General features: G+C 42.1%; 1 protein-coding gene and 1 long non-coding RNA gene across 5 annotated transcripts in view; one reads left to right on the forward strand and one right to left on the reverse strand.

Moving 5' to 3' along the window:
- The window catches only part of LOC110474916 (uncharacterized), a 49,892-nt gene extending 46,882 nt beyond the window's left edge, over nt 1–3,010 (reverse strand). Inside the window, exons 1-3 of one of the 4 annotated variants that reach the window (XR_014949271.1) lie at nt 2,788–3,010; nt 1,779–1,956; nt 984–1,094 (exon numbers count right to left, since the gene is read on the reverse strand). This is a non-coding gene — a long non-coding RNA (uncharacterized LOC110474916). Of the gene's footprint in view, nt 1–983; nt 1,095–1,778; nt 1,978–2,782 lie in introns of all 4 variants that reach the window. The other 3 variants (XR_014949270.1, XR_014949269.1, XR_002466184.3) reach the window with 3 other exon arrangements.
- A 5,327-nt stretch (nt 3,011–8,337) lies between these two features.
- The window catches only part of LOC144247223 (uncharacterized), a 36,161-nt gene continuing 31,219 nt past the window's right edge, over nt 8,338–13,279 (forward strand). Inside the window, exons 1-12 of the mRNA XM_085556464.1 lie at nt 8,338–8,559; nt 8,649–8,792; nt 8,884–9,040; nt 10,949–10,976; nt 11,075–11,189; nt 11,275–11,367; nt 11,497–11,560; nt 11,657–11,755; nt 11,862–11,965; nt 12,065–12,203; nt 12,825–12,943; nt 13,042–13,191. Coding sequence (XP_085412590.1) covers nt 8,353–8,559; nt 8,649–8,792; nt 8,884–9,040; nt 10,949–10,976; nt 11,075–11,189; nt 11,275–11,367; nt 11,497–11,560; nt 11,657–11,755; nt 11,862–11,965; nt 12,065–12,203; nt 12,825–12,943; nt 13,042–13,191 — 1,419 coding nt within the window. The 5' untranslated portion in view covers nt 8,338–8,352. The remainder of the gene's footprint in view (nt 8,560–8,648; nt 8,793–8,883; nt 9,041–10,948; nt 10,977–11,074; nt 11,190–11,274; nt 11,368–11,496; nt 11,561–11,656; nt 11,756–11,861; nt 11,966–12,064; nt 12,204–12,824; nt 12,944–13,041; nt 13,192–13,279) is intronic.

Raw genomic sequence — 13,279 nt, forward strand, 5'->3', positions numbered from 1 at the left:
TTAGGATCCTTGGCAGGAAGCCCACAGCATTATTCCTGGTGAGGGGAGCTGGGGGTGCCGCTCCACGGCCCCATCAGGCTCCTGTCAGTCTCAGGGAGCTCCCGGGGCAGCAGCTGAGCCGGCCCTCTGCTCCAGGCCCCAGGGCCAGGGGATGGCAGCCTGGAGCCATCCAGGGCACCTGCTCCGGGCCCTGCTCCTCTGCACACCAGCAACGAGGTCTCATTGAAACCTGGGGGCTTCAAACCTGCTGAAACTGCCTGGCCCATCTCATTGAAACCTGGGGGCTTCAGGGTGTTGTTTTATTTGTGTGTTTGTTTGTTTGTTTTGCAGGGATTTTTTAGGATTCTTACAACTCGCCATAATTTTCAGTCTAAACTAATAATTTCAAACAATGTGTGCTCCTCCTAAAGCCGTCTTTCGATAGATGGTTCTAGTTCTACATGTTCTCCTGGGAATTGCAGCACAGCTTTATTGAAGATCCATATTACATGATTAGGGCACATGTAGAACACCTAAGGGAAACCAAAGTTTTACTATTCTTAATGTGTAGCCTCTCAAAACTGAAAGCAAATTTGGAGAACCCTCTTCTTCCAATGTAAATAATGAATATGGGAATTACCAATACAAAACATCTGTTATCAATACTGCAGACTTTTTCTGCACTGGAAAATGCCTTGTACAATTCGGGTTTAATGTTCTGATGTCCTTCTTGTTTTATGAAGAAAAGTGGTAAGCATTTTTTTACATTATTACAACATTCACTTAGAGGAAAGAAAAGGCTAGTTGTGCAAATCTAAGCAAATTTATTTCCATAGTGTAGCCTCTCTCTGCTTCTCTTCTAGTGCAGTCAACAGAGAAACAAGCGAATTAGTCAAGCTAATTTTATTTCATTTTGCTGTGCTCATTTCTTCTCTTTCCATGACATTGTCCAGGTCCTTTTCCTTCTCTTTCCATTGCCATCAGAGCCTGTCCACCTCACTCACCTGTTTGGTAACTGAAGATTTTCAGCTACTCTGGCATGTGATGGAAAGGGCATCCTGAATGTCGCCTCTTCATCCAGAACCTGCTGCTCATGTTTCTTTCTCTGACATATGCTGTGAAGATGAGAGGAATTTGGGTAACCATAGAAATCTCACGCACACAGAAAGCAGTTTAAGTCTAAAAATTCTGTGAGTCAACTGTCTCTAATCTCTAGCTGGTTTTGCCCTCGCTCTTCGCTTTTCTTTGCAAGACTTCCTCAGTGGGGACTTAGGTCTCACCAAGCAAAATAAAGACATTCTTAGGTTTAAAATGTACCGTTGAAACTTCAGAAATCCAGTATGTTTTCCCTGCTGTGAGATCAACTAATAACTGTATCAAACACTGCAGAAATTAGTCTCCAAAGGAAGGGGCAGATCAGAAGAGCACAAAGCCATCTCAGTCCATTCACAGCTCCCCTGAGATACAAGGCTGTTCTAAGCAGTGCAGGCACAAAGGCCAGCTCTCTCATGTTCTGTTCTTGCAAAGGCCAAGCCAGTAACTGGCCCAAAGTACCTCACCAGGTTAGTTAATCTCTTCTTTGTTAGGCTCATCACTGTTTTTTTGCAAGACATAATCCCCATCTGTTTTTCTATCTATCCATTTTAGCATTGCTCATCTGGAATGATAGCTCAAGTCTCTGATGGACTCATTTTACCCAGATTAAATATGCCAAAACCAGAGAAAGTATTCAACATATTTAATTTAATTCAACACAGTACCCATATTTCAATAGAAATTCAATGTGAATTCATTCTTACCATCTCCAGGGTCCAGTGTTCAGTCACATCTTAGCAGAAGTGTCACAGTGAGAAGCTTGCACCAGAGAATTAATGTTCTGGCATTTCTCCTTGTTTCATGCCAGCATTCCTGAGAGGTCTTATTTTACCCAGGGATCTTCAGTATGAGGCTACACATTCCTTATCAGTCATTAAGGATCTGCAGGCAAAAAGGTCCCTCCTGGAATGTTTTATAAATATTAACAGCATAGCTGAGTATAGCATTTGCAAGCTGCAAATCCCATTGCATTTGCAACCTGCAATTCCCATTGGAAATTTTCCTTCTAGATTAATGTAAAACTAACATGAAGCAGTAAAAAATGCTGAACATCTTCAATTTTTTAACAAGAAACCTGGGTGCTTATCTTTGCATTTTGGATCAAGTCAGTATATGAGACAACATCTTTTCTTGCATGTTGATAATTTCATTCCTACAGCTAAAGGTTTCTCATTAGAAGATAAACTATTCTAGTAACTTTGTGTATTTTCCAAATTTATGTGATATTAACCTTTTTTTTTGGCAACAATAAGTATGTATATGTATTCCAGATGTAGCATTTGGATTAATTTTGTTTTCTTGGTTCAGCCTACTGAAACTAAGTGATTTCTAAAACGACAAGGGAGACAATGAATTAAAAGGATTTCATCACAATTCTTGATTTCCATTTCCAAAGTATGAAGCTCCTCTTGAGATTTTTGCTTTTTGAGACTGAAAAAGAAATGCTGAAAATTGTTAGCACATTCTAAAATGAATGATGTTGTAGTGAGTTTGTCTCTTGGATTCCTACAGGAGTGACAGCAGAGCTCAAGCCCTTTCTATTCCAGCAAAATTTCTGCTGCATCAACTTCTCATTTACGATGCACCCACATTACTGCATCTTCTCTCTCCACTGCCTGTCCCTCGTCTTTTTGCATCCTCTGTCCTGCATTACCCCTTCTCAGTTTCCCCACTGATGAGTGCTCCCATTCTTCTCACCCTCACCCACCTGACCTCAGCATGTCCTTGGAGGTGTGTCCCTTGCGGTGTGCACGAGCCCCTGCCCAGGCACAGGGTGGGACAGGCTCACACACTGCTCCTCTGCTCTCCCAGCTGTGTCTGGGCTTAGTTTACATGGGCCATGGTCTTCCAGAGAAACAGCACATCCATGCAGATCCTGCTCATCCCTGGTCCCTCCCATGGCCCTGAGCACCTCCCAGTTCCTGGTCAGGGCATCAGGGACTCCAGTTACCTGAGGAGGAGCTGCAGTGTCCTGTCCCCAGGCACAAGGAGACACTGCTGTTTGTGTAGGGCACCTGAGCCTGCTCTTCAGGTCCTTGACCCACAGCAGGAGGTTTCCTACTGGAGCCTAAGCTGAGCATCTCTGAGCTCTGTCCAGCCTCTCAGGGCTTGCCAGCAGGGAGTGGTTTGCTTTATCCTGTGAGTTTCATGTTGTTAGGGAAATAAGTCACTTGGAGTCATGGTTTTAATCTTCATCTGGTGGTGGTAGTGATTACTTATCAAGACCCAGTTTCACTCTGCAATGCATCTTGTTATCCCCCTGAATCTCTACTGCATCTTTCCCATGCCATGCCATTCTGTAAGCAGTAAAACTTCACAAGGCCTAGATCAGAGGACATGTCCATCATAGAAACATAATCAGTGTTACACTGGAAATCTACCGATGCTTATTGAATGAATTATCCCCAAACATATAGTCAGTCAGAAATAAATGTCATAGCTGCCAATCTTCTGGAAAAGTTTCTGGACTCAACACTTCCCAGTCACAATCTCAGTGAGGCATGATGCTACCTAACATGTGAAAATTTCTTTATTAATCTATAAATGAGCACTTCTTCATCTATTGCCCACTGAGTGGATGTCCTACTGGATAAACAAACATCCTGAAGACATGTCTAAAATTTCAGATTGTACTGAGAAACTAGTGAAAAAGTAGAAACTAATGAGGCTGCAAGAGACAGTTGATGAGCAGATAAAATTTATAAATTGAACATAATTTCACTGCTGCACCATAGTGAAAGGAGAAATGAGACCTCACAATTTTCTGCTACAGTGGACTCTGCTGACTGCCACAGGGTAATCTATTTTTAATAAGATTCAACCTAGACAGGATGTAAAGGCCTTCCTTGCCAAATGCAAGAAGTCAGTAGTGCTCATTTTCAATCATTTTTCTCAAGCTGCATAACAGAATGGATGAAAATTATATGAAGAACTGATTACTCTTTTCCTAGGTTTGTTTTTGGCAATAGGTTCTGACACCAGAACAAGAACCATGGGGCTTCTTCCACTGAAGAAAATAATTAATGAAACTATTGAATCATGGATAAAAGTAATGAAGAAAATATCACTCTTCCAGGCTATGTAAAGTATCCCACAATGGAATGCTATAAATTCTAGTCTCCAGTTAACGATGCAAATCTAAAAACTGTGAGATTCTGTCAGACCATAGGCTGGAAATCTGTGTATGTACATACTTGTACTTGTTGCTAAGTATTCTCTCTCTCTGCCTGCTAACACAGAGTCTGAGATAGAAGAAGTCATATCCTAAGGACTGGCAGACAGCGAGTCAGCTGCTTGATGTCTTTCTCAAGATGGTTCTATTTTCAGCATGCTTCAGTCTCTTCTTCATGGGAAATGTCAGCACTGTCATGCTTTGCCCACCCCACATTGCTGAGCAGGATATTCTGTGTCCAGGGTCTGTGCTCACTCTCCCTCTCCTTTTTTTGAGTGTGCCATGCTTTGCTCTCAGCTGGATCAGAGTCCAGCCCTGCAGTGACAGTAGCAGAACTGGGAGACAGTGGTGGGCAGGATCTATTTAATTTTTCTTTTAGTGTTAAGACATCGCTGCTGCTTTCAGCACACCCTTTCCTAAGGACTAGCAGCCCAACAGCTCCCTGGCCACGTGCCTCACTCTTGCCTGTTGCAAGGCTGGGTCCACATCCTGCACAACACAATAGAAAAAAAGCCCCAGAAGTGCTCTGCTGAGTCGACTGTCTTTGTCATTTGCCACTGGGAAAGCAAAGATTTTCAGTTCCAAATGTGAGGGGAGAGAACCCCCAGCTGTCACCCTAGGAGAAGCATCAGATATCCCTCATTCTTCTCTCATTGTCTCAAGTAAGGGTTGTTACATACTTCCTCTGTCTGAATTCTATAAATCATAAATTTAATCTTTTTGCTCAAAGCAAAGCACTTCCTTATTTTTACAGATCTGGGGATGCTGTGATTTTTAGCTGTTAAAATCTTATATGGTACAAGTAAAAAACACAATAATTTGCACTAATGATTCATTTTTAGTGACATGCAGAATGTCTTTTATATCTTATCTTTCAGGGCAAGTTAATTTAATATCTTTTAAATATAATATTCCTTCATATTTATAATTATAATATATTTTTATATATTGGTATGTATCTCATGATTCTGGAAATCACCTCAAGTGATTCTGGAATTCATCTTAGTTCTATACATGAGCTGAATTTCAAGAGTCGATATATTGTCTATATATGAGCTACAACAGGTTTCTGCTTTTCCATTTTCTGTAAAATCACCTTGGATTTAGTTACAATGGATTGCAGGTTTTTGCCAGTTGGCACAGAAAATCCTTAGCACCTAACCTGTTAATAAAGAAATCAGTTTTGGGGAATACTTTTTTTTTCAGACAGGACAAAAGATATGAGTTCATAATGTGAAAACAATATTTCCTTTAGTATATATGAAACTGATTGTCTGACCCCTGGCCTCCATTACTAAATGGTACTCCTTCAGTTTGTTTTTTTCATTGGGATACTTTCATGCATTTTACATTTTGATATGCAGGGTTTTGACAAGGTTTTTAGAAGACAAAGTCTCTCTAGTTTCATATATAGTCATGATCTAAGAAAACTCTTATATTCCAAAGGCCATGGTCTGTACTGCCATTAAGAGAAGTCTATATATCACAGAGCCAACTCTAGAGAAGAAGTTGAGTTATAATATTAATGAATTTTTAAAGAGAAGTTATTAAAATAAGTAATTTGTTTTATAAATTTAGTTAAAATATCCAAGGAAAGTTTTCTTACTGATAACTATGTTCAGAAAAATACCAATATGGGCTTTTGTAGCTTTTCTGTATTCAATTGTTGTGACACTGGATTAAAAGATTTTCAGTCAAGAATTTTGGTCATTAATGGTAATTCACACACACACATATACATAAACACACATCAAATTCCAATACTTGTCCAGTGATCAATTTTTTGTTTGTGTCTCTTGTGTTTCAGTTGCTGACAAGGCAGCCACATGATGGTTCTGTGCTCAGCAGACCTGCTTTGACCCTGTGCTGTCCTTGAGTCAAAGCTAGGAATGAATTAGTGACCAAACCATTGGATTATCTTATGGGAATTAGGGCAAACTCCTCTAACAAGGAGATGTGGCTGGTAGCCCAGATGAAGTGTCTCTCTATCAGTGCAGCCCTGTGGGCTGCAGACAGAAGGAGCTGCTAGCCACTGCCCAGACAGGCACTATGGCCTGATTGCTAGCACACAAACTTGTTGGGATGGATTGCATGACTGACATGTGCTGTGACTAACAGTCATAAAATATTTGGAAGGGAGAGTCAAGGAAGGAGAGATGAGAGAGTTTCCCTGGTGGGATGAATCCCCAGATTCTGAGGGAACTGGCTAAGCCACTATCCATCATACCTGACAAATTGTGGCTGTCTGATGAAGTTCCATTGACAGAAAAATCCCCATTTTTAAAAAGGGGCAAAAGAAAGACCCAGGGAACTACAGGCTGGTCTGTTTCACCTCTCTGTGGGGCAAGATCATGGAGCAGATCCTTCTGGAAAATATGCAGTACATGGGCTGGATGATCACACACCAAGAGTTGTCGTCAATGGCTTGAAATTCAGGTGGAGACCAGTAACAAATTGTGTCCCCGGCATGTTTTTTTGAAATCAGCATTATTTAACACATTTTTCAAGAGCATGCACAGTGGGATTGAGGGCACAGTCAGCAAGTTTGCTGATAACAACAAACCACGTGCCGCAGTCGATGCATTGAAGGGAAGATAGATTCTGGTTGGATATAAAAGTGACATTTTATATGAAGACGCCAGTGAGACACAGGCCCCAGAATAAGGGAATGCCCCTGGAATCATTGGAAGTGTGCAAGCTCAGGCTGAATGGGGATTTGAGCAACCTCTTCTATTCAAAATTCCTATCCACAGCAGCGGTGCTGCACTAGGTGATTCTTTTAAGGTTTCTTCCAACCCAAACCATTCTCTGATTTGTCCTCTGAGTTCTGTATGTCTGTGAAAGTCATAGATTGTGCAGACACAGGACTTCTGATGCCCCCCTGCACTCACTGTTTTACACAGGTTGTTTCTGAGCTCCTCCGGTTCAGGGCAGAGGGTGTTTCCACCAGTTTCCCCCTGCTCTGCCCAGGGAGCCCAGGGCTGAGCTGTGGCTTTGAGCTCCAGAGAGTTGCATGCTCATCCTTGGAACAAGCTTTTTGTGCCCATGCCTGTGCTTGATGTTGATATGTCCTTGGATCACATTTACAGACCTTGCCCCTGTGCTCTTCATTGAGCTTTACCCACTGAGCTCTTTTAGTAATCAGAATGGCAATGACCAGAAGAAGAGCTTGTTTAAATGAGCTTCAGTGACAGTGATATTTGTGATGCAAGGGAAATGCTGGACTGAGGATGTATCAGAGTAACACCACAGTCATGCAATAAAAATCTGCCTTGAGTACATGGACCAGTGGAAATGCAGCAGTATATTTCACTGGTCCTACATCCAAATTTTCCAAATGCCTAGACTAACTGAACTGTCCTTATGTCTCTAGACAAATTATTTATAGTGAATACATTCATAGCATTGGTAAGATACAAAACATTTCTAAATATATCATATTAAATCAAATGACTATGCCCTTAGTTCAGTTTGCCAGACAATGCTTTGCCAAAGAATGTTTGCCAAAAAATGTTTTGACCGAAGAAAGGGGAAGAATCCAGAGCACCTGCCAACCAGACTCTATAAAAGAGTCTTTGCAGTGCTCTGCCCTGTCTTCTCAAAAAGTTTCAAGGTAAGTGCACTGAATCTAGCTATTAGGTATTTCCATTATTGCATATTATGCATATATATTTTTCTTTTAAAACTGGTTTTCAACTAAGTTTTTCCATCTGCTTTTAAGGCTATAGTATTTATTCTATCTATATTTCAATTATTTTATACTAGAATAAAAAGGTTCCTTTAATATATTTCATAATCTCAAATATGACACAAGAATCCATACAGCCAAAGTAAAATCTGTACAGTTCCATAAGACACACAATAAATTTTTACAATGTTATTAAATATTATTTAAGGATGAAACAATATTTTTCTCTTCTGGGTTTAAATTATTAAACACAAGGAAGGCAACTTTTGGTAGTTTTAGCAATTCTAATAAGTGCCCAGTTTTAAAGCATTAGAAAAGCTGTCCTTGCAAGCAAGGTACATTAATGATCCATTCATGTTACATTTCTTTTCTTCTACAGGGTTCTTTGCTGCTGATGTGCCTTCAGTAAAGTGCAGACATGAGCTCTGCAGATGCTGAGTTAGCGTGTTTTGGGGAGGCGGCTCCTTACCTCCGAAAATCGGAAAAGGAGAGAATTGAGGCCCAGAACAAACCTTTCGATGCCAAGACATCTGTATTTGTGGTTCATCCCAAAGAATCCTTTGTGAAAGGCAAAATTGAGAGCAGGGAATCTGGAAAAGTCACTGTCAAGACTGAAGGGGGAGAGGTGAGTCAAAAACAAGGCTCAAGGGGAACATTCGATCCCCACTTTGAGCTTTTACATGATACATGTGGATCTTTCTGTTTTCTTGGCAGACCCTGACTGTGAAAGAAGATCAAATCTTCTCCATGAACCCTCCCAAGTATGACAAAATCGAGGACATGGCCATGATGACCCACCTCCACGAACCCGCCGTGCTGTACAACCTCAAAGAGCGTTACGCAGCCTGGATGATCTACGTAAGTGGCAGCAGCAGCTTCCTCTGGGCAGCCTCAGGAGCTGCTGGGCCAGGCTCAGGGGAAGCCTGAGTGCTGTGTCCCTTCCTCACAGACCTACTCGGGTCTCTTCTGCGTCACCGTCAACCCCTACAAGTGGCTGCCGGTGTACAACCCCGAGGTGGTGTTGGCCTACCGAGGCAAGAAGCGCCAGGAGGCCCCTCCACACATCTTCTCCATCTCTGACAACGCCTATCAGTTCATGCTGACTGGTGAGTTTCATGATTTTCTTTAAAATCACTTGGCTGTAAACACTCACAAAGGCGAAAAAGTCTCTTAATTGCAAAATAGTTAATAGTGTTGTGAGGGTGCATGCTCTTGTCATTGGAAATGATGAAGACTTTCCTTTGGTTGAAGAGAATCTGGTTAGAGATAATTTTGTCAAACCTGACATCCACAAATTCATTCAAATGGGATGAACCTGCAAGTGCTGAGGGAACTGGAGGACATCATATCTTGTCCTCTCTCATCCACCTTGGAATGGTCAACGCAGTCAGGAGATGTGTGTAAGGACTGCAGGAAAAGAAATGTCACATGTCCTCAAACAGGGCAAAAGGAAGATCCAAGGAACTACAAGCCTGACAGCCTCACCTGAGTGTTGGAATGGCTAATCCTGGAGGCTATTTCTAAGAATGCAGAATACAAGAAGTTGATCTGGAGTAGTCAGCATTGTTTCACCAAAGGGAAATTATGCTTAACCAACTTGATTTCTTTCTACAATGGGAGAACTGCATCAAGACATAAGGAGAGAGCACTGGATATTGTCTACTTGGATTTCAGCGAGGGTTTTGATGCTGTTTCTCATATGCTCATAGGCAAACTGAGGGAGTGAGGGCTGGACAAGTGGATGGTGAACTGGATTGAAAATTGGTCTGAATGGCAGGTCTCAAAGGGCTTGTTCTGGACCTTCAACTGTTCAACATTTTTTGAAATAATATGGAAGTGATGAAAATATTTCTGATTTGATTAAGTTATTAAGGTCAGCAAAAATGAAGTCTAATAATGAAGAATTACAGGGGGAATTTATTATATTAAGTTCTTATTCAGTGAATTTGCAAGAAATTTTTGTGAACAGGAGTGTGAAACAAATGCCACTAGGGAAAAACCCTCATTGCTAACAACTTTTATAAGTGTCTTCTAATACTGCTTCAAAATTTTGTCTCAAGGATCATAAATGTAAAAAATAAAAAGCTGAGACCTGAAGACCACTGAGCAAGAAATAAAGACCAAAACAGAAAGCATTACTATATGCAGGGGTATCTGCCCCTGGCATGTTATATGCATTTCAGGCTTCCTTCTTCACAAAAAAGATGTTGTAAAGTGGAACAGGTCAAGAGGAAGATGAAAAGGTTTCCCAAACATAGGACAGGCTGTGCTGGTAACTCTAGAAAGATTTTTATTACTTTATAAAATTATGCATGGCAAAGATAATATGAATAGAAAAGACAGAGTACATTATGAAACAAGCTCAACACCAGGAACATATTTTTTTCCTTTGTCACTGAGTGATTCAAAAATGGAGCATAGCAATGGAACACAAAAATAAGTGAGCATGGATTAAGAAAGCAAACAGATGAAATTGTGGAAAATAAACTCAGCTCAAGCTATTGAAAAGAGGATACATTAATTCTACCTCTGGAAGTACCAAAATTTCAATACTATAGAGAAGATTATGTTGATAAAGGTTCCTAGATGTTTATGATGTTCCTGTAATTTTATTTCACCAACAACCAACTGGAAACCAACATAAAAACCATTTAGAGGGTCTTGTGGACTGCTTGGAGTGGTTGTTCCTATGTAATAAAGTTTATGAGAAGCACATGCTCCGGTTCAATACAGTTTACCGATAGACAATTTAATCAGTAACTCTACAAAATTGATCCTTAGTTGGAACTATTTTCATAAACAAAATGAACAGTATGACATGAAGGGACTACCAGAAACACAACTGAATGTGTGCTACACCAGACACCATCAGAGGGTTGAGAAGTCAGCTTCCCACCAGCAGCTGGGAATATGAAAGTATTCAAAACAGGTGAAAGCATAAGGGATTCTGAAAGATATCAGATACCTATTGCAAGTGCATAATAATAATCTATTCTTTTCTGCCTTGTTCACAGATCGGGAGAACCAGTCCATCCTGATCACGTACGTACACCCCCTGCGCGGGTCCCTGCGGGGCTGCCCGGTGCCAGGGCCCCTCCTGCCTCACCACGCACCCTCTGCTTCTCTCTTGGCTTGGGCAGCGGAGAATCCGGGGCCGGGAAGACTGTGAACACCAAGCGTGTCATCCAGTACTTTGCAACAATTGCAGCCAGTGGGGACAAGAAAAAGGAGGATAAGTCATCAGGCAAAATGCAGGTGAGTCAGAAAGGACAGACAGAATGCTTGGCCTGCCATTGCCCTGTCAACCAAACACAGACACTGAATAATGATGTCCCTGCAGGGAACGCTTGAGGATCAAATCATCAGCGCCAACCCACTGCTGGAGGCCTTTGGAAACGCCAAGACCGTGAGGAACGACAACTCCTCACGCTTTGTGAGTTCTTGCTTTGCATAAGATCTCCCCCAGTCATGGCAGCACACATGATGCCTGAGCACGTCTTCCTGCAAAGGAGATGTCAGCAGAACACATCCAGGCTGACCTGCTGCTGCTTCTGCTTAACAGGGCAAATTCATCAGAATCCACTTTGGTGCCACAGGCAAACTGGCTTCTGCTGACATTGAAACGTGTAAGACATTCTCCTAGACTGTTCTCACCACTTCCCAAATTCCCACATCCAGGTACATTCTCACAAGGATCTAATTCTTTCTACCATCCTTGCCAGATCTACTGGAGAAGTCCAGAGTCACTTTCCAGCTCAAGGCGGAAAGGAGCTACCACATCTTTTATCAGATCATGTCCAACAAGAAGCCAGAGCTAATTGGTAGGAAGGAGCATTTTTGGCTTTTTGGGGTTGAGCACTGAGGAACAGTTCCCCCTCTCACCTGATTGGAAAAGTAAATCTATGCTTTGACTCTTCCTGTTTGCAGACATGCTCCTCATTACCACCAACCCCTATGATTTCCACTATGTGAGTCAAGGGGAGGTCACTGTCCCCAGCATTGATGACCAGGAGGAGCTCATGGCCACAGACGTAAGTAACACAGCAACAAAATCCCTACTGGGCATGTCCTGAGGGTAACTTCTCTGACCCAGTAAGGACATGTTTTTGAATTCATTATTTTGACTGCAGAGTGCCATTGACATCCTGGGCTTCACTGCAGATGAGAAAACAGCCATCTACAAGCTGACAGGAGCTGTCATGCACTACGGGAACCTGAAGTTCAAGCAGAAACAACGAGAGGAGCAGGCAGAGCCTGATGGCACAGAAGGTAGCAGCAAGTTCAGGGGCTGATTTGTGCTATGCCCTTCTCTGCCTCTGCAGGCACACTGCAGTTGCCCTAGTCTCCACAGAAAACACTGAGAATTCCTTTTTCACCCTTGCTCCAAGTGCAGAGGTGCTTTCCTAGTCATGAGAAGTTCCATTATACTATCCAGTAGTGTCTCCCCAAAATCATGCTGCCTGAAAGCAGGAACTTCAGTTTCAACACAGGATATCTCTCTTTCTCTCTCTCTCTCTCTGAAACCTACAAACACTAAGACACCTTGAGGGGTAATTGCGTTTCTGATGAAATAAGTCCTGCAAGCTGTGCTACCCAGAAATCCCGTTCTCACAGAATGAGAATGTACCTTGCCTTATGTCCTGCTAGAGACTTTTGTTGTTCTTCTGGGGAATTCCAGGTTCAAGCTCTTCCTATCGTAGCCATACTTGTTCTTGGTTTCAAAGACGACCAGCAGTAGTATCCAGAATTTGCATTCCTTCACAGGCCTCCTGTATGGGATGAGATAAATGTTCTTCCATTCCTTGAACATGAACAGCAGAATTTTTCACAACACCTGAATAGTAGAGATTGTCCATAAACAAATTATTTTCTCTCTCTCCTTCTATCTAGTGGCTGACAAGGCTGCCTATCTAACAGGCCTAAACTCAGCTGAATTTCTCAAGGCCTTGTGCTACCCCCGAGTCAAGGTTGGGAATGAATACGTGACCAAAGGTCAAAACGTGACACAGGTAACATCTGACAGTTAAAAACGCACAGCTTAAAGGAGTATGTGCACATTTTTATTTGCCCCTAGGAGGTAATTACAATCCTGTCTCCTCTGTGTTAGGTGAACAATTCAGTGGGTGCCCTGGCAAAGGCCATGTTTGAGAAAATGTTCCTGTGGATGGTTGTTCGCATCAACCAGCAGCTGGACACAAAGCAGCCCAGGCAGTACTTCATTGGTGTCCTGGACATTGCTGGCTTCGAGATCTTTGATGTAAGGAGCAAGGGTTTGCCACCACAGTCAAGCAATGGACAAGGAGGGGTCAGGAGGACTCAGAAACACATAGAGGACTAAAGCTCAC

This window comes from Lonchura striata, chromosome 18 (assembly GCF_050655825.1).
Source record: "Lonchura striata isolate lonStrDom1 chromosome 18, ASM5065582v1, whole genome shotgun sequence".
In the NCBI taxonomy this organism is placed as follows: domain Eukaryota; kingdom Metazoa; phylum Chordata; class Aves; order Passeriformes; family Estrildidae; genus Lonchura; species Lonchura striata.